The sequence below is a fragment of the Dendrobates tinctorius genome, unplaced genomic scaffold (genome assembly GCF_039654945.1).
Source record: "Dendrobates tinctorius isolate UK_male_01 unplaced genomic scaffold, ASM3965494v1 ptg000016l, whole genome shotgun sequence".
Lineage (NCBI taxonomy): Eukaryota > Metazoa > Chordata > Amphibia > Anura > Dendrobatidae > Dendrobates > Dendrobates tinctorius.
This window is the reverse complement of record NW_027361684.1, coordinates 40,023,628-40,045,634: the sequence shown is the minus strand read 5'-3', so window position 1 is coordinate 40,045,634 and position 22,007 is coordinate 40,023,628. Positions and strand designations below refer to the sequence as shown.

General features: G+C 47.3%; 1 protein-coding gene across 3 annotated transcripts in view; it reads left to right on the top strand.

The window, feature by feature from the left end:
* Positions 1-22,007, top strand: part of NCBP3 (nuclear cap binding subunit 3) — a 68,450-nt gene that overhangs the window by 4,877 nt on the left and 41,566 nt on the right. For all 3 annotated transcript variants that reach the window (XM_073565710.1, XM_073565711.1, XM_073565709.1), the window contains exon 2: positions 12,398-12,463. In XM_073565710.1, the coding sequence (XP_073421811.1) occupies positions 12,398-12,463 (66 nt within the window). The remainder of the gene's footprint in view (positions 1-12,397; positions 12,464-22,007) is intronic.

Here is a 22,007-nt window from a genome sequence, read left to right as displayed (position 1 = left end):
ATTTTGTTGTGTGCAGCAGCGCTGGTGGTTATTAGGTTGCCTTTTAAGGCTACCTGATAGCTGCATTGCTGTGTGCACACTGCTGTTCAAACTGCTTTTTTCGAAGCATTCAAACTTTTATTATTTTGTTCTGGTCAGTTACTGAGCGATATATTTTTCACACACCGTATAGCGGTGTACGCGCCTCACACACTACCGTGTACCGGCTGGTATCACGGACAAACACAAGCTATGTGTGTGTGACTCTGGAAAAACAAAGAGCTTTCCATTTTTCCAGACCTACACCGTATAGAGCTGTCCGCTTTTCAAACAGTTTCGTATATCTGCTGTTTGATTACGGTCAAAACTATACAGAGACAGCTTATCACTCCGTATAAAAATAGACTGAGATTTACAATTTTCCATACATACACCGTATAGCGGTGTACGCTCCTCACAAACTACCGTGTACCGGCTGGTATCACGGACAAATACAAGCTATCTGTTTGTGACTCTGGAAAAACAAAAAGAGGAGATTTTCCGTTTTTCCATACCTACACCGTATAGAGCTGTCCGCTTTTCAAAAAGTTTTGTATATCTGCTGTTTGATTACTGTCAAAACTGTACAGACACAGCGTGTATCACTCCGTATAAAAATAGACAGATTTAAAATTTGCCATACAGACACCGTATAGAGCTGTCCGATTCTCAAACAGTATTGTATATCTGCCGTTCGCATTACGGTCACATCTATACAAAGTCAGCGTGTGTGTGTGTGACACTCCGTAAATAAATATACGGACATTTCCATTTCTCCATACACCGTATTGAGCTGTACGATTCTCAGACAGTATTGTATATCCGCTGTTCGCATTACAGTCACATCTATACAGAGTCAGCGTGTGTGTGGGACAGGGCTGTGGAGTCGGTAAGCCAAACCTGCGACTCCGACTCCTCAATTTCCCTTACACCGACTCCAACTCCGACTCCCACACATATTGCTTATATTTAAGTGAAAAATTTATTGTAGTACAATGTGAACCTCAGACATTTAATCATTTTTATGATCCAATAATCAAGATATTTAGATAGAACAGAATATATATTGGTGTACTACCCGGTTTTCATTCTTTTTGGTACAGATACGATATGGATAGACAAATATGGATAAATGGATAGAGCAGATTTCTAATCTGCTTTTGCTATTGAAAACATTATCTATGAGCTCAAAAACCTTTCAGGTGATGCGGTTTTTTAAAAAGATGATCAGCTTTTGCAGCGGAAAAACGTATCCTCAAAAAACACAGGAAAAACGCTGTGTGTGAATGTAGCCTTAGATCAGGAATAGAACAGCCATTTATAGGATATTTCGTAACTTTCCCAAACTCCTATTAAAAAATATTCAGCACAGCCTGCATTGAATTACTGTACCCAATTTATTATATATTTTAGGAGTCGGTCCATTTTATACCGACTCCAACTCCGACTCCACGAAAATGAGCACCGACTACGACTCCGACTCCACAGCCCTGGTGTGGGACACTCCGTAAATACATATACAGAGATTGTTAGTTACACAAAAAACGTATACAGCTGTACACTTCTGATACAGTACCGTATATCTGCTTGTTGGATTACGGTAAAATACATACTGGGAGAGCGTCTGTGACTTACAAAATATATACGTAGATTTAACTTTTTTAATACGCCTTACACAGCTGGACGCTCCTCATACAGTACCATCTCTCTGCTGGTATTTTTGGTACATTTTCCCAAACATGAGGAAGTATGGCGGAAGAGGCCGCGGACGTGGGCAGGGGGGCGCGGCTGGTACTGATGGTGGTGGTGCATTGGCTGGTTCTGGCAAAAGCACAATAGCAGCTAAGGCAGGAGGTGTTGAGCCTGCGTCATCATCTGGCCCAAGAAGGCCTGTAAGGTTCCCTTTTCTTGGAGTAGGAAAACCGCTTTTAAAGCCGGAGCATCAGGAGCAGGTTTTGGTGTACATTGCCGAAACAGCCACCAGCTCTATTGCCTCCTCTTCTGAATGTTCGAAACCTGCAAGCACGGAGTCATCAGTGCAGGGTTCTGGTCAAAAACAACCCCTTTCCTTGTGTCCTTCACCCCCACCAAAAGTTGAGGATGTGGCAGCCCACACTTCAGATTACTCTATGGTGCTCTTTTCACATACAGTGGGGCAAAAAAGTATTTAGTCAGTCAGCAATAGTGCAAGTTCCACCACTTAAAAAGATGAGAGGCGTCTGTAATTTACATCATAGGTAGACCTCAACTATGGGAGACAAACTGAGGAAAAAAAATCCAGAAAATCACATTGTCTGTTTTTTTTTTTCATTTTATTTGCATATTATGGTGGAAAATAAGTATTTGGTCAGAAACAAGCAATCAAGATTTCTGGCTCTCACAGACCTGTAACTTCTTCTTTAAGAGTCTCCTCTTTCCTCCACTCATTACCTGTAGTAATGGCACCTGTTTAAACTTGTTATCAGTATAAAAAGACACCTGTGCACACCCTCAAACAGTCTGACTCCAAACTCCACTATGGTGAAGACCAAAGAGCTGTCAAAGGACACCAGAAACAAAATTGTAGCCCTGCACCAGGCTGGGAAGACTGAATCTGCAATAGCCAACCAGCTTGGAGTGAAGAAAACAACTGTGGGAGCAATAATTAGAAAATGGAAGACATACAAGACCACTGATTAATATCCATCGATCTGGTGCTCCACGCAAAATCCCACCCCGTGGGGTCAGAATGATCACAAGAACGGTGAGCAAAAATCCCAGAACCACGCGGGGGGACCTAGTGAATGAACTGCAGAGAGCTGGGACCAATGTAACAAGGCCTACCATAAGTAACACACTACGCCACCATGGACTCAGATCCTGCAGTGCCAGACGTGTCCCACTGCTTAAGCCTGTACATGTCCGGGCCCGTCTGAAGTTTGCTAGAGAGCATTTGGATGATCCAGAGGAGTTTTGGCAGAATGTCCTATGGTCTGATGAAACCAAACTGGAACTGTTTGGTAGAAACACAACTTGTCGTGTTTGGAGGAAAAAGAATACTGAGTTGCATCCATCAAACACCATACCTACTGTAAAGCATGGTGGTGGAAACATCATGCTTTGGGGCTGTTTCTCTGCAAAGGGGCCAGGACGACTGATCCGGGTACATGAAAGAATGAATGGGGCCATGTATCGTGAGATTTTGAGTGCAAACCTCCTTCCATCAGCAAGGGCATTGAAGATGAAACGTGGCTGGGTCTTTCAACATGACAATGATCCAAAGCACACCGCCAGGGCAACGAAGGAGTGGCTTCGTAAGAAGCATTTCAAGGTCCTGGAGTGGCCTAGCCAGTCTCCAGATCTCAACCCTATAGAAAACCTTTGGAGGGAGTTGAAAGTCCGTGTTGCCAAGCGAAAAGCCCAAAACATCACTGCTCTAGAGGAGATCTGCATGGAGGAATGGGCCAACATACCAACAACAGTGTGTGGCAACCTTGTGAAGACTTACAGAAAACGTTTGACCTCTGTCATTGCCAACAAAGGATATATCACAAAGTATTGAGATGAAATTTTGTTTCTGACCAAATACTTATTTTCCACCATAATATGCAAATAAAATGAAAAAAAAACAGACAATGTGATTTTCTGGATTTTTTTTTTCTCAGTTTGTCTCCCATAGTTGAGGTCTACCTATGATGTAAATTACAGACGCCTCTCATCTTTTTAAGTGGTGGAACTTGCACTATTGCTGACTGACTAAATACTTTTTTGCCCCACTGTACCATGCCTGGGTTATCCAGTCAAATCCTGAATTCCCCAGTCCAAGATGAATCTGACATGGAGTTCACTGATGCACAGCCACTGCTAGATGATTCTGCTGGTACATTGACCCAGAGCACTACTTTGCCCTCGCAGTCTGAGCCAGACTCTGACCCTGATGAAACTCAGATGCCCTTTCCCGCATACTGTACCACCTTACACAGTGACACAGAGGAAGGTAAAGAGGAAGGTGCAGATGACTTTGAAGAGGAGGTGGTGGATGACCCAGTACTTGACCTGGATTGGCATCCATTAGGGGAGGAGGGTGGCGCTGGCAATAGTTCAGATAAGGAGAAGGATGCAGCAGGCATTGACATTGCAGCAGTGGTTATCTGGCAGGCCCGCAGCTGTACAAAGACCTGGACCAAAAACTAAAAGAGTTGCAGGACAGCTTGGCCAGACGGTCAACTTAGCACAGCGTGCAAGGCCAGAAAATGTATACAATAGTAGGAAGAGTGCAGTGTGGCACTTCTTTGTCCAAAATCCTACTGTTGAGGCAAAGGTTACCTGTAAGAAGTGCGGAATGACTTTTAGCCGAGATAAACAACTTTGAATACCAGTTGCATGCTTAGACATTTAACCAACATGCACTTGCAAAAGCGTGGATGGACTACAAAACCTCAGGTAGCACATGTGCACCTGCTCCGACTAAAGGTAGCCAGCAACGCTCCATCGCTTCCCCCACTGTAAAACCACCGCCACCGTTAAGCACACCACCAGCACTAAATGTTGAGGTGTTGTCGCAAGGCCAAAGCACTCACAATGGTTTTGCAACACAACAGTGAATCTAGGCCATCACCACCAATTCCTCCACGAATACTATCCCCACCCCCTCTCACTCCGTCTGGTCCACTGCTACTTCCCCCATATGCAGCTCTCCAGTCCAGCTCACCCTACCAGACACTCTGAGTAGGACAAGAAAGTGCTCATCCGCATACACTGTGTTTGAATGCCTACATTGCCAGACTAATCTCATTAGAGATGATGCCCTACCGTTTGGTTGAAAGCGAAGCTTTCCGCGAGTTCATGGCCTACGCAGTCCCACGCTATGACCTACCCAGTCGGCACTTCTTTTCTCGAAAAGCCATACCAGCCCTCCACCTGCATGTCATAGACCGCATTGTCCATGCACTCAAGCAATCAGTGAGTGGAAAAGTGCACCTCACAACAGATGCATGGTCCAGTAGGCATGGCCAGGGCCATACGTGTCCATCACTGCACACTGGGTTAATGTGGTGGATGCAGGCTCCACTGGGGACAGCGGTGGTGGAACAGTGCTGCCTAGCCCACGGTATAGGAAACAGTTGGCTGTAGGCTTTCAACCCTCCTCCATAAGGGAAAGCTCGTCCACAGAGCGCAGTCGCACGAGCACTCCATCCGCAGCTGGCAGTGTTGCACACGAGGTGTCCCACTATCGAACAGCTAGTGGTAAGCGTCAGCAGGCTGTGTTAAAGATGTGTTTGGGCGACAACAGACACACCGCGGAGGTACTGGCCGACTACTTGCAGTGACAAACTGAGTCATGGCTGGGCAGTCTACATCTTGAGCCAGGCAAGGTAGCCAGTGATAACGGCCGTAATTTTGTGCCAGCCATAGCCCTTGCAAAACTCACACACCTACCTCGCCTGGCTCACACTTTGAACCTGGTGGTGCAGTGCTTCCTTAATAATTATCCGGAGTTAACATTCCTGCTCCATAAGGTGCGAAGACTGTGCTCGCACATCCGTCGCTCGGCCGTACACTCCAGTCGTATGCAGAAGCTGCAGCGATTGCTCCACCTCCCCAAGCACCACCTAATCATAGACGTTGCAACAAGGTGGAACTCCACCCTGCACATGGTTGAGAGGCTGTGCGAACAGAGGCAGGCTGTAATGCATTTGTGGGAGGATACACGGGCAGGCAGTTTGATGGAAGACATGGAATTGTCGGGTGTGCTGTGGTCAAAGCTGAAAGACCTCTGTAAAGTCCTTCAGTGTTTTGAGGAATGCACACGGCTGGTAAGCGCAGACAACACCATCATAAGCATGCCACTTATGCGTCTGCTCATGCAAAGTTTGATGCACATTAAGGATCAGGCGTCTGCAGCGGAGGAGGAGGGAAGCCTTGATGACAGTCAGCCATTGTCTGGTCAGGGAACTGTCCTGGACGAGGTGGAGGAAGAGGATGAGGGGGATGATTATTTTGGGCAGGAGGATGCTTCTCAGGGGGCAAGAGAAAATGTTAGCGTTCCAAGGTCAGGTACAGGGTTAGTGCGTGACTGTAGGTATGTGGATTTGCCAGAAACTGCTCCTCCACCCAGCAGTGGCAGTGCATTATTGACACCTGGAACATTGGCCCACATGTGCGATTATGCCTTACGGATCCTAAAAAAGGGACCCCCGCATTGCCAAAACGATGAACGATGACGACTACTGGCTGGCCAGCATCCTCGATCCACGCTACAAAGGCAAATTACACAACATGCCACAGGAGAACCTAGAGCTAATATTGGCTAACAAACACGCAACTCTGGTAAACTGTTTGTTTGAGGCTTTCCCAGCACACAGCAGCGGTGCTGGTTCTCCCACGAGCCGTAGTGGGCACAATGGAAGAGGTGTTCGTGGTGCACACAGCCGAAGTGGCGTTGGAGACAGGGGTTTAATGACCATGTTGTGGACTGATTTCTCAAGTACCGCTCACACGACTGCTAATATTGCATCGATTAAAAGTGACAGGAGACAGCAGTTGTCAACTATGGTTACAAACTACTCCCATATCAATGTTCTCCCTCATAGGTCATTCCCCTTTGACTACTGGGCCTCCAAACTGGACACCTGGCCTGAATTGGCACAATATGCCTTACAGGAGCTCGCTTGCCCTGCTGCTAGTGTGTTATCTGAAAGTCTTCAGTGCTGCTGGATCAATCCTGACAGAAAAAAGGACCCGTCTGTCGACCCAAAATGTTGATGATCTAACCGTCATTAAAATGAACCATACATGGGTTTCAAAGGATTTTGTCCCACCTTCCTCTGATAACACATAGGTTGCCAGAAAACTGCCTCGCTTTTGTCCTCCTCTTCCTCAGACTTGCCCAATTCCGCCATTTGCAGCTACTGAATGTCCAGCCTACACATCAACATATGCCATTTTTTAAACCTCCCTAACTGGGCTGCCCCCTCCCCCAAGGGCTGGGGTCAACACCTGGCGCACCCGGGCAAGTGCCATTGCTCGGAACGGGTGGATGGGCCCACTGATGGCCAACGGCAATGGCACAGGGCCCCTCATAGTACAATAGTGTCTGACGGTGGGGTGCCCACTCGCCGTCAGACACACCAGCGTACTATGAAGGGCCCTGTGCCAGTACAGTCGCCCACGAGTGTGCCCCCCTTGCTTGGGCATGGCCACAGCACTTGCAAGTTGCAATACTTACCTCTCCATGCTCTATCGCTGTGTAGTCTGGGCAGTTAAATCCTTCACAGGGACGGAGATTTACTGTTATCCCTAGTCTGTATAGAGCTGTACGCTTCTGATACAGTATCATATATCTGCTGGTATTTTGGGTCCATTTTCCAAAACATGAGGAAGTATGGTGGAAGAGGATGTGGGCGTGGGGGGGCCACCTGTTACTGATGGTGATGGTGCATCTGCTGGTAGTGCCAAAAACACAATAGCAGCTAAGGCAGGAGGTGTTGAGCCTGCGTCATGGTATAGCTCCGGAAGGCCTGTAAGGCTCCCTTTTCTGGGAGTAGGTAGACTGCTTTTAAAGCCGGAGCATCAGGATCTGTTTTTGGCTTACATTGCTGAAACCGCCTCCAGCTCTATCGCCTCCTCTTCTGAAGTTTCAAAAAATGCAAGCACTGAGTCGTCAGTGCAGGCTTCTGGTCAGGAGCAACCCCTTTCCTTGTGTCCTTCACCCACACCAAAAGTGATGGATGCGGCAGCACACACTTCAGATTACTCCATGGAGCTCTTTTCAAATACCATGCCTGGGTTCATTAAAAATGGGGCCCATCATATACTGGAGCATTCCAAATGGACATCAGACACTGGAGCAGCATTTACGGGGCCCATTATACACTGGAGCATTAGAAATGGAGCCCATTATATATGGAGCATTATTAGGGCCCATCATACACTGGAGCATCATCCAGGAGACCCATCATATACTGGAGCATTCCAAATGGGGGACATCAGACACTGGAGCAGCATTTATGGGGCCCATTATACACTGGAGAATTAGAAATGGAGCCCATTATATATGGAGCATTATTAGGGGCCATCATACCCTGGAGCATCATCCATGGGGCCCATCATATACTGGAGCATTGTAAATGGGGCAGATCAGACACTGGAGCAGCATCTATGGGGCACATTATACACTGGAGCATTACAAATGGGGCCCATTATACATGGAGCATTATTTGGGCCCATAACACACTGGAGCATCGTCCATAAGGACCATCGTATACACTAGCATTATGGAGCTCATCATATACTGTATGGAACATTATATGTGACCAATTATTCTGTATGGAGAAATATATGGGTCTCATTATTCTGTATGGCGCACAATGTGGTGGCCATAACACTGTATGGAGTAATATACTGTCCTTTTTTTGAGCTGTTGTACAATTTAAAATAGATCAGTCATGTCATGTAAGCAGTGAAGTATTTGTCATTGTCCTATACCTATATTTCTGTGCTGTATCGGAGCATCATGAGTTGTGGTATGTGTTAAAGGGGCGCACTGACACTCTTTGGCCCAGGGCACACGAAAACCTGGAGCCAGCCCTACCCCCCCACAACTTTAGCCAAATAACCCCCAGTTTTCAATGCGTAACTATTATGAAGTAAATTAAGGTTGACAAGCTTCAGTAATAAGAATTGATGATTTTGGCATTGAAATGGGCGCTGTAGGTGTGTTTACTGTCCTCCACTCCCTGCCGACTTTGCTTTCCCATTGACTTGCATTGGGTTTCGTGTTTGTCGGCCTCCGACTTTTCCCTATAGTCGGCCAATTTTTGTTCGACCCGACTTTTGCGAAAGTCGAGTTTCATGAAACCCGACTCGACTAAAAAATGCAAATTCGCTCATCTCTAGTAATGGTAGTTGGTGTTGATGTCAGCTGTGATTTATCCAAAAACACAGCTGGCATCAAGCCCTGGTGTTAGTATTGGAGAGGTGTCTATCAGACACCCCCCCCCCCATTACTAACAGGTATAGAAGGTTACGAATAGCATAATATTATAGGTAGATGGTTGACCCAGCTTAGGGGAAGGAATTTTTTTCCCTATGGAGAAAATTGGCTTCTACTCTGTGGGTTTTTTGCCTTCCCCAGGATCAACAATGCAGAACAGCTGCACTAAAAATAGGCTGAACTAGATGGACATAAGGTCTCCCTTCAGCCTTCAAAACTATGTAACTATGTAACCCGGTAATAAAAAGGAAAAATACATGCAAACCTACTTTATTTAAATAAACATTACCCCACACTTTCCCTGGTTCACCAATTTATTTTAAAAAAATCCCATGAGGGTGCAACATGGTTTTCAAATTGAAACCTGAAAAACCTAAAAAGAGCTAAATAGAAGACACTGCCCCTCGTTCACCAATTTATTATAAAGAAAAAAAAAAAAGTGCCAACGTAGTCCAGCGATTCCCACGGCATTCCCCAAATCCAGCTCACGCCGTGTTCCGTGAGACCCGGTGACTGTGAAGAGCAATGATGTCGGTAACGTTACTGCTCTTCACAGTCGCCGGGTCTCGCTGAGGGCAACGTGAGTCGAATTTGGGAAGCGCTGGACCATGTTTATGTTTTTCAGGTTTCCACTTGTGGGCAGCGTTTAATTCCCTAGACTATGTCGGACCTGTGTGGGATTTTTTTCTTATGAATTGGTGAAACAGGGGGACTGTTCTTGTAAATTATTTTGTGTGTGGGATTTTTAATTTTTTTGATTTCTGGGTTAGTAATTGGAGTCACGCCTGACGAAGCTTAGGTGAAACTCGCGTTGTGGCTTGTTAACCACACTATACACATCCCTATTTGGGCACATCACTTGATGGAAGTACTTTTTGTTTGTCTTTTTGTGCTTATTATTTTCTGTTATAGTTAGATACGTCTACTGCTGTGCATCCTTGGTATCTTTTACATATACCGTATATTCATGTATAGTTGTGGCCCTTATTTTGGATACTCTACGTGTATTTGAATCTTTATTTTCGTCATGTTTTAATATTTTAAATAAAATGTATATTTTGAGACTTATTAGCACTTCCAATGTTTTCTGTTGCTATTTATTAGTAATTGGGGTGTCTAAGAGATGCCTCTGAATTACGAACACCGGGGCTCGCTGTCTGCTGTGTTTTGGACAATTCACAGCTGACTTCAACCCCCAGCCCCATTACCCCGATTGCCAATGTACCAAGTCAGTTGGGAACAGTGAAGGCGAATCATCAAAATTGGCACATCTAATGTGATGCACTACTTCTGGTGCTGCAGCGGGCTCGTATTTGTAGGCTGAGAAGGGCCCAATAGCCCTGGACCTTCCAAGCCTGTTAATATCAGCTCACAGCTGTCTGCTTTTCATTTGCTGGTTACATGTACAGTAAGCTACACAAGCAAGGCACTAAATATATATCTACCCCATATCTATCTATATCTTTGCACGCTGTTTACACCTAAAAATCTGTAATTTCTGTACTGGTACATGGCACACGGACGGCCAACAGAAAACCACACGGCTAGTAAAAATGGACCGTCTCAAGCATATGTCTTTTTTTAAGTGGAAGTGTGAAGGAGGCCTTAAGCTGTTTTATTCTTTGTTCCAGGTTCGAGTGGAGACCCCCACTGATTGCTCAGGAGCGCGCACACAGCGGAGTACAGAATCAATGCAAAGCATTACCTTTGTACTCATTACTTTCTATTGAATCCATTCTCTGCTTTGTGTGAATAAAAATTGATTTAGTTAAAAAGACATTTTCCTTCACAGACATAGAAGCCTGTGTGTATAAGGCTGGTTTCACATTTGCGTTAAAACAACGCTGCGCCCTGCGTCGTTAAGCCCCGCCCCGAGCCGGCTCCCTGCCCGCCCCATCCGGGATCACCGCCTACTTTCGCATTTGCACGCATGCGATCGGCGCACCCTATCTTTAGCATAGGGTGCGCAGATTATGCGCTGCCAGTGTGAAAGTAGCGTGCTGCGCACTTTTGACGGTGCGCCGTGCGCGCCGAAATGCAGTATGGAGCCGGCTCGGGGCGGGGCTTAACGACGCAGGGCGCAGCGTTGTTTTAACGCAAATGTGAAACCAGCCTTAGATATCTGTACAACCTTAAAGGGGTTTTCTCAAATTGTATTTTCAAGAGCCATGGCCGCCGGGTTGCTCCTCTGCTGGGGGTGTGCGTCCTTGATAGTGGAGACCAGCAGCATGGTCCCACCACTCATCTGAGCTGTGCTTTCTCCCCAGCTGCTAGCCAGAGGCCGTTCTATCTCTGCAGCATGAGAGAAACAGGGACTGAAGCTGACCATTTCCGGGCAACTTCAGCACAGTGTGAACAGGCTACAAAGTATAGTTTGCTCATGCCACTAGCTGCTTACCTAGGTAACCGACCATGCTGGGACTGTAAGCTAAACCAAGCAATGACCACTGTGATACACTATATTGCACTATCAAAGTAAAAATCATTCCTTCCTTGAGAAGACAGGATTTTTAATAAAGAGTTAATTGCAAAGTTGCATCTTTTACAAGCCCTTAGTAATTTTACACATTTATGAACTTGAGAACAAACCCTTTAGCGCCTGTTCTTGCAGGAGACCTTGCAGCAGAATGTCTGTGTGCCTCCTGTTCCTTCCTCCGCATAGAACTTCATAAGCACCAACCTCCATCTCCTATCTCAGTACTGGGGACACCTGTCTTCACTGTATACATATTTTACCAATGAATTGAGCGTGAATGAAGCAGATTTCTCTGCTAAAATATATTACACAATTTTTTTTTTAATGCGTGCAATTGTTTTCCAAAAAAAAATTAAAACAATTGACTCTTTTTAATTGAAGAATTAATTCCCAACAGGTCCTTTACTGTGAATTGTGAATAGTGTAAAAGAATGACAGAAGTAAACCATGCTTGTTTAATATTTAGCTATACAAAATCTATAGTCATTTGTACCTATAAACAGCCCTGTGCTTCTCCCAAATAAAACACCCCTGCTGTATCAGTCGAAAAATAAAAATGTTGCGGCTGCTGAATATCAAGAGACAAAAAACCCAAATGAATGGGCCAGTTATCATCGCCTGCTCATGAGGGATTAAATGTAGTAGTTTTGACACTTGGATCATTTTTGGGTGCCCTCGGTTCTGTTCACGTTTATTGATCTATTTATTCTAGGGACTGTATTTTTGCTGTTGGCTGCATGTTTTTGCCTTTGCGCTTGCTGTTCCTGCACGCTCTGGTGGGACGCTCTGTTGGCGTCTGGGCCTCCATACAGCACACTGACGTTAAGGATGTGGTTGTGTCATGTGTAATACGCCTGACTGTATAATGAGTCATCTGACGGGTTACTAGATGGCCTGTTTATTTTAAGTGTGCCTCTTTTGTATTTCAGGGCAGTACCAGGCGATATGAAAATAAAGCTGGAGCTTTTATTACTGGCATCGATGTCACTTCGAAGGTAAATATCGGACGTATCTCCTTCTATTAGTAGACGGATGGTGATGCTGCAGTGGCGTCTTCGTTATGTGTTTGGTTCCATTGCTAAATACATAACTAATGATTTATGTTACCAAACCAATAGGTGTCAGCCTCAACAGACCGTCCCTCTAACCTGCCGGATTACTGTGAGGAGCGGCGGTTACGATCTCATTGTAAGCCTTGTTGTGAATTCCTACTCAAATAGTGACCTCAGCAACCACTCTGTGATTCGACAGGTCACAATTGCGCTAACTTGGCCCAGAGCAGACCAGTTAAAGGTAGATACTGGGACAAGATGGCAGCCATTGAGTATTGTTGTTCCGCTAATTGCACTCACATACATGATGGGTAGCAGGCCGGAAATTAAAAACCACTGGAGTGCTCCTTTTAAGGTCCTTTTTACACAGGCGGATAACTGTTCTCACTTGCACTCATGAGAATCTTTCATTTGGCCCATGTTAACATACTGATCAGCCGGGGAGCGAGTGCAATATTTGCTTTTTGGCTGATTGAATAGTTTATGCAAATTAAATAATCGTCTGCTGAGCTTTTAGTGTCAACGGAGGGGAATTTGTTACCAACAGAATATATGTTGTATACAGTTTGCATCAGCTCATGCAAATGCGTCCTAAATACACACCGCTAGACTTGTCGACAGTCTGCTCCCACTCTGCATGTGTAGGCCCAGCCTTATGATTGACATTTTCCTGTACAGTAATTTGCAACTGCATATGTTATTATAAACAAAAGCTTAGCGGACAGTTATGTTTTTTTTTCTACTTTTTTGCCAATATTTTTAGAATACTTGATAGCACCCATGTTGGTCACTGCTTGTGCCAAACTGACACCTATCTTTGCATGCACAATCACTGTATAGGACTGTCCACTGAGATCCCTGGTGTTTGGCGATTGAGTCCACTGGGCGGGCCTACTCGGTGATTGACAGTTTTCCTTGTGCATTATAGTAGGACCACCCACAGGACTCATATGCATACAAGCATCAGTGATTTAAAAAAATAAAATCCTGGTTATACTCAATCCGTTCCCTCAAACTTTATACATCATTCTGCTCATCTTCTGCTCCTCTTATACCTTGTTGTCCACAGATTGGATTGCATTCAAAACATGACAGGTTCTCTTTAATGTCTAGTCTATTAAAAAAAAAAAAAAAAAAAAACCACTGCTCATCTGTCCGCTTGCTCGAGCTAAAGTGAAAAAGTTTGATTTACTTGAGTTGCACTAAAGCTTGGAGAAGAAGGGTAAAAATTGAAACTTGTGATTGATTTTGTCCCCGTCAGCTCTTGCAAGCAGGAGGCAGAGGAGCGCAGTGAGTAGCTGGAGTTTCTCCACACAACATGCAGATCGTATGCACCACAAGTGTCAATCAGCGTAAGGTTTATAATGCTGCTAATTATATGGACACATGGATCCACCTACTCCACCTCTGCCTTTATATGTAGAGCCTAGAAGTGATCTCTTTTACTGCATGGGGGGAATATGCGGAGAAACAAGGAATAAACAGTTGTGTTGGGTGTGGCCTGAGACCTGCTAAGATTGATTTTGATAGGTGGTGTTAGGCCGGAGTCACACTTGCGAGTGTGATGTGAGAAACTCGCGCATCAATACCCAGCACTGCCGCCGACGCTCGGGACCGGAGTATGTGGCTGCATGTATTTCTATGTAAATATGTAATAAATTGCCTATTAGGTGACTCTTTTGTATCAGAGGGGGGATTGGGAGAGTAAGGGGTAAAGAAGATCAAAACAATACTTGGATATTACGGTAAATTTGTCCGTACGCATAAACGATATCTAGCAAGGCCAATAACCTCTATTACCTAGCAATAGTTTAACCATAGTAACATGAATAAAATTGGTTAAAAGCGTAAAGTTCAATTTCATGATTGAGACCTTTAGGGGCTAAACTAACAAAAATCCACTTGTACTATGTACTTGACATTTGCTTCAAATAGTTTCCACTTCTCCAGTTATTGGGGTCTATTTGAATTCCAAAGAAACTAGTGTTTTTGCAGGACTAGCTGTGAAATTGACTGTATTGTCTTGATGTTATAATATTCCTTAATTATTGTTGGCATGTGCGTTTTCTGTGTCCCACATGGACACAGAATTACATTGATCACCCCTGATGTGTTACAAGGAATGAGGCCCTTTATTTTAAAGCTTTCAGTACCATCTGTGTTGGTGAAGGTTCACTGCATAGCTCTAGTCATTAGGGTTTTCTTGCAACAGAAACACTGCCCGCATGGAGTGACACCTACTTGTGGACACTTGAAATACAACTGGATATTAGCGGTTTGGTTGTTTTATTGTGAGGGCTATCAGGTTGCCAAGGGCTTGGACCCTTCTGTAGATAAATCTAGGTTGTTATGGTAGGAAGTCCCCCAATAATTATGTCCTGTCTTAGAATGTACCATTGTTTCCAAATAATTCTCTTAAAGACACCATGATTGTTATAGAATTGGGTGACAAATTGTAATTGGCTAATCTGTAGGAATATGTTGGGAGGTGCCTCAGGTTCCTTGTTAGTATGTATCAAGTTGGCTGTAGGGTTAGATTAGATTTTTTTTTTTCATCCATTTGCTTTTGCTTACAGCCTTATTAATAAATTGTTTTACTCTGTCGCCTTATTGGGGGACACAGTACCGTGGGTGTTATGCTGCTGTCCACTAGGAGGCGACACTATGCATAATCTGAAAAAGATTAACTTTGGCTCCTCCTCTGCAGTATACACCCCTGGACGGCGTCAGCCTTCTCCAGTTTTTGCTTAGTGTCGCAAGGAGGCACACCTAAGAGTTTTTACTCCGTTTTTTTCCTTGATTTTTTTTTTTTTCAACGGATTACAGATGAAGAAAAGCGGGTCCCCAGCGAGACTCCCGGCATGGCTCCCACCTCGGTCCCCTATTAAGGGGTACCCGGTTGAGGTCGAGACGGCTATTCCCCATGTCGCTCTTCCCCAGTCCCTCGGGTACTGGCTCGAAGTCGAGACCCCCCCCCTCCTTCCCCAGTTCCCTTGGGCTCTGGGTTGAGGTCGAGGATAGGATGAAGCCCCCCTGACGGTGACAGCAGCACCCTCCCTAATCCCCCTCTGGGGGCATTAGGTTGAGACACCGCAGGTAGGGCCTGTATCAGGCACCATTCGGCCACTTACAAGTCCAGGGACCCCAGCCCAGCTGCGGGCTCCTGTTGGGACCGGGGGAGGTGCGGCAGGCATGGCACTTGTCAGAGACAGGGCTCCCTGCGCCCCTGTCTCTGTGGCAGCACCAGCTGCATAGCGCCTCAAAGGGACCCCCCACAGGGCCCAGGTGGCGCTCATGTCCCCACCGCTAGCCTGCCGTTCAATCCGGGGGGGTCTGGTTTAAATCCGACCCCCCCCTGGACAACCGCGCCGTCCTGGAGCCCTTCTGGGCATGAGGTATCAAATTTAGGCTGCGGCTTCGGCTTAGCCGAAGTCGCCGCCCTATTCCCGCCCCCTGGCCCGCCCCCCGGATGACGAAAATGACACTCTGCAGTGTCATAGAAGGGGCGGATCGAGGCAGGAAGGGCGCGCTTTTACATAGCTCAGCGTGCCCTTTTCAGCTCTCCGCCCCCTTCCCCCTCCACCTCAGAATCCCGGTGGCCATCTTGCTGCAGCAGGAAACATAGCTGACAGCCATACAACAGTCTCCGGGGGGCACAGGACTGTGATTTGTCGGCGCTGGACTTAAGGGCACACTGGTGGGGTAAGATCACAGCTGGGTTCTCTTTACTCAGCTGTGCATTCATATTACCTATAAGTTCTCCCCTTCGCATAGCCCCTGTAGGACCCCTGCTAGCCAGCCTCTGTGCATGATGCTGGGCTCAAGGAAGAAAACCAGGCAAGAGCATTCTGCACAGCCTGCAAGACCACTCCCCAGGGGCAGCACGGACCCACACTGCCGGGACTGTGTCCAAAACACTGGGTCAGAACCAACGCTTCTACAGGTCTTCTTCCATACCGGAATGGGCTACTCAGATGTTGCAGTCTATAACACAGTCCATACATAGCCTGACCTCTACACTACTGCAGGCTTTGCAGGGTCATGTCTCGGCTATGAACGTTACCCAGGCCACCGGCCGTTCTAGGCCGAGCGTGACTGCATTCGTCAGGTGGCGGCCACTAAGCAGCTTGAGCCTTGGCCGGAACCCAAATGGGAGACCAGCCCGCGCTAGCAGGTCCGGGGTCATGCGTTTAAATCTCGGGGGCATTCCACTTCCGACAGTCTCAGACGTAAGCGGACCCACAGGTCGCATTCATCTGCGTCCTCACATAGCACTCGGTCGTCCCCCTCCAGGAAGAGACAGTGGCTCCAGGTCACCTAGTCCGTCCCCTGACAGAGACAGACAATGCGGATCTCCGCAACGATTTCCGACCACAGACTCGGAAGGCATATGTGACTGTAACCCAGACAACTAAACAGAGAATTATCTCGTCTCTTGTCCCCCTAGCAATACTGCAATAGTTGAGGATATCGTCTCTTCCATCCTTCGGGTGCTGGACATTTCAGATCCAACCCCGGAAGCACCAAAACACACAGAAACCTTCGAAGGTCTTCCCTAATCACCCGGAATTTCAAAAAATCCTTTCTAAGCATTTTTTGCAGCCTGAGAAAAAATTCGCCAATCGCAAGTATTTGGAAGCAAATTACCCCTTTCCACAGAAAGACACCAAGGATTGGACAAATTCGCCTGAAGTGGACCCTCCAGTCTCTAGGCTGGCAGCACAAACGCTTCTCTTGCTGCCGGACAGTTCAACCCTCAAGGACACAGCAGACAGACAAGTCGAACGCATGGCTCGTTCAGTCTTTGAAGCGGCAGGTGCCTCTTTGGCTCCCGCATTTGCTTCAGTTTGGGCAGCCAAGGCCATCATGGCTTGGGCTGATCTATATTGCAAAAGGGCCTTCAACCGTCAAATCCTCAGCTGGCGGACCAGGCGGTGCAAATTGCAGTGGTGGCAGATTACATGGTCCATGCAGCGTTGGACTCTGCAAGAGGAATAGCGGGAATAGCATCAAACGCCATCACAATCCGGCGTATTCTCTGGCTAAGAGAATGGAAAGCGGACGCGGCCTCAAAAGTCCTTAACAAATCTCCTGTACTTCAGTGGCCGTCTTTTCGGTGGAAAGCTGGATACAATGATATCCAATGCTACTGGGGCAAAAGTACTTCCCCAGCTAAGACCAAAACGCATGTTTAAAAGGCGTAATCAATCTAGTTTCCGATCCTTTCGGAATTCTTCAGGCTGGTCCGTCTCACGCCCAGCATAAAACCGTAATCGTTCCCCCCGCAGGGACAACACACGTGCGGCACAGAGGCCGGACAGGAACTGGCAATCAAAGACAAGCCAGGCAAAACCTAAAGGAGGAAAACCTCAGACTTTTCCCTCATCCTGACTCATGCCCTCTGGAAGACACCCCACTTGTAGGAGGACGACTGCTACTCTTTCAGCAGGTCTGGCTGCCTATTACAGAAGACAAGTGGGTCAAGGAAATAGTGTCTTCAGGATACAAAATCGAGTTTACTACCAGCCCACCGCACAGGTTTTTTCCCTCTGTCCCTCCAAAATCCCCGCTCAAAGCTCAGGCCTTCCGTCAAGCGGTTTCTTTCCTCCTGCGAGCAGGAGTCATAGTGCCAGTCCCAGCAGAAGAGCGCTTCCGAGGGTTCTACTCTAACCTGTTCGTGGTGCCCAAGAAGGGAGGCAGCGTCCGACCCATACTAGACATCAAGCAACTCAACAAGTATGTTCGAATTCGTCACTTCCGCATGGAATCCCTCAGGTCAATCGTTGCGTCTATGGAAAAAGGAGAATATCTTGCCTCCATAGACATACAGGACGCATACCTGCATATACCGATTGCTCCCGCCCATCAGAGGTTTCTCAGATTCGCAATCAACCAAGACCATTACCAGTTTGTGGCCCTCCCGTTCGGTCTCACCACGGCTCCCAGAACATTTACAAAGGTCATGGCAGCTACCATGGACGTTCTGCACTCCAGAGGCATAGTAGTCGTTCCATACCTGGACGACCTTCTCATCAAGGCCCCCACCCTCAAGGACTGCGAGGTCAACGTCTCGATCACGATCGACACTCTGACGCGCCTGGGATGGTTAGTCAATTTACAGAAGTCCTCGACTACCCCGAGTCAGTCTCTGACCTTCCTGGGGATGCTATTCGACACCTCCAAGGGTCTGGTGATCCTCCCCAGGGACAAGGCACTGGCTGCTTGTCTGGGAGTTCACACACTCCTCCGCAAGTCCCCCAGATCTCTCCGGTATGCCATGAGAGTACTTGGCAGGATGGCAGCAGCAATGGAGGCGGTACCATTTGCCCAGTTTCACCTCAGACCCCTTCAACTGGCCATCCTCAAGTCCTGGGACAGGAATCCGTTCTCCCTCGACAGGGAGTTCCGGTTATCAGCAAACACCAGGAGGTCCCTGCACTGGTGGCTCAAGCCAACCTCGCTTGCAAGGGGAAAATCCTTTCTCTCCGGTCAATGGAAGGTTTTGACCACCTACACAAGCCTTATGGGTTGGGGCGCGGTGCACCTACATCAGAGCGCAAGGCAGGTGGTCACCAAGGGAATCGACCATGCCCATCAACATCCTGGAAATTCGGGCCATCTTCCTGGCGTTGAAAGCCTTCCATCACTTGCTGGCAGACTCTCATATCAGAGTACAGTCGGACAATGCCACGGCAGTGGCATACGTGAACCATCAAGGCGGCACCCGCAGCATCCAGGCGATGACCGAAGTAACGCGTATCCTACAATGGGCGGAGGCTGCAAGGTCGGTACTCTCCGCGGTCCACATTCCGGGTGTGGACAACTGGGAAGCCGACTATCTCAGCCGACAAGGAATGGACTCGGGGGGGGGGGGGGGGGGGAATGGTCTCTCCATCCCGAAGTCTTCTGTCAGATCTGTCATCGTTGGGGGACCCCGGATGTGGATCTGATGGCATCCCATCTCAAGGCCAAGGTTCCCAATTTCATGGCCAGGACGCGCGATCCGCGGTCGCTCGGAGCAGATGTCCTGGTTCAGGACTGGACCCAGTTCCAGCTTCTGTACATTTTTCCACCCCTCCCCCTGATCTCCAGAGTCCTGAGGAAGATCAAACAAGAGGGTGTGCCCACCATTCTGATCGCTCCAGACTGGCCCAGGCGTACATGGTAGGCCGACGTCGTGCAACTCACAGCAGACGCCCCCTGGCGTCTCCCCACACGTCCCGACCTCCTGTCACAAGGCCCGTTCTTCCACCAGAACTCAGGGGCTCTCAATTTGACGGCGTGGCCATTGAGACCTGGGTTTTGACCCAAGCAGGTTTTTCACCGGACGTTGTTAAAACCATGATCAGGGCTCGAAAGCCAACTCCAGCCAGGATTTACTATCGTACCTGGAAGATTTTCTTCACATGGTGCGACTCTCGTGGGCAGATTCCACTTCCCTATTCTCTTCCAAAGGTCCTCGGTTTCCTTCAGTCAGGCCTGGACGCCGGGCTATCCCTGGGCTCGCTGAAGAGCCAGGTGTCAGCGCTCTCAGTGCTCTTTCAGAGGCGTATTGCTAACAAGCCGCAAGTGAAGACTTATCTCCAAGGGGGTTCCCAATTGGTTCCCCCCTACAAACGTCCGTTGGAGACGTGGGATCTCAACCTGGTCTTGACAGCACTACAGTCACCTCCTTTTGAAACCCTTAGGGTGGTCTCACTCCGCGTTCTATCACAGAAAGTGGTTTTTCCTGGTGGCAATCACCTCGCTACGCAGGGCGTCTGAACTTTCAGCTCTTTTCCTGCAGACAACCCTTCCTGGTTTTTCACCAGGACAAGGTGGTTCTCCGTACAGTACCATCCTTCCTTCCGAAGGTCGTGTCCAGCTTCCAACTCAATGAGGAAATATCACTACTGTCTCTTTGCCCGGCTCCCGTTCATAGGGTAGAGAAGGCTCTGCATACGCTTGACCTTGTCAGGGCATTGCGTATTTACGTGTCTAGGACTGCTCCCTTCTGGAAGTCTGATTCACTTTTCCTTCTTCCAGAAGGCGTTCGCAAGGGCCTACCGGCTTCCGAAGCCACCCTTGCTAAGTGGATCAAGTCCACCATTCAAGAGGCTTACCGCCTCAACAATTCTCCCCTTCCGGCCGGTATCACGGCACACTCTACGCGGGCGGTAGGGGCCTCTTGGGCCATTCGGCATCAAGCCTCAGCTCATCAAGTGTGTAAGGCAGCCACTTGGACTAGCCTGCACACATTTACAAAACACTACAGAGTGCATACCCAGTCCTCAGCAGATGCGAGCCTGGGTAGACTGGTCCTGCAGGCGGCAGTACCCCAAGTCTAGAGGACTGTCAGCACAATATTCGTCCACTGCTTCCCACCCAGGGACTGCTTTGGGACGTCCCACGGTTCTGTGTCCCCCAATAAGGCGACAGAGTAAAGGAGATTTTTGTGTACTCACCGTAAAATCTCTTTCTCTTAGCCTTTAATTGGGGGACACAGCTCCCACCCTGTTGCCCTTGCGGGCCGTTGTTACGGTTGGGTTCTCATATTGTTGTTTGAGCCTGTTTATAGTAGCCTTTTTTTACAGGCATGGTTATGTTTCTGGTATATTCCTCCTAATGCTTTTGCACAAAACTGGAGAAGGCTGACACCGTCTAGGAGTGTATACTGCAGAGGAGGAGCCAAAGTTAATCTTTTTCAGATTATGCATAGTGTCGCCTCCTAGTGGACAGCAGCATAACACCCACGGTTCTGTGTCCCCCAATTAAAGGCTAAGAGAAAGATTTTACGGTGAGTACACAAAAATCTCCTTTTTAAATGTTCCGCTTCCCTGGCAAAATGATCCATATATGTGCAGTTACAGTGAATGCGTGTGAATTGTTCCTTCCGGATGTTGGTGAGCCATACTGGACACATGGATTAAACAGTTTGAATCCACCTCTTTGTGGTAGCTTTTGGTAGCTATATAGTTCTGGTCCACAAAGATGGTAAGGTCAAGGAAGTTGACATTTGCCCTACTAACTGTAGGTTTAAACTGTAGGCCAAACGTATTTTGATAGAGCATTCAGAAACAAGGTGAGTTGATTTTCAGAACCATCCCAGATGAACAATGTCATCAATAAATCAGTGCCATAATATGAACCCTTTACTTAGGTCTTCAGAGTAGATGAATGACTTCCTACCCATGGAAACACTGGGAGAACGTACAAACTCTTTGCAGATGTTGAACTTGGGGCAAATTTCGTGACCATAGCTGTTCCCTACTTTAATAGATAAAACTGTTTGCCATACATAAAATACTTATGGTTAAGGATGAAGCGGATGCTTTCAAACAGGAAATCTACCTGGGTATCCCTGTATGTATTGGTCAACTGTAAAAAATGGTTAGCTGCATCACACCCTTTTTTCTGTTCTGTATATAGAGATTTAATGTCGAGAGTACCCAGAATAAAACTAGTTTTCTATCCAGTTGCCTGCAATATCTTTTTAGGACACGGTTAG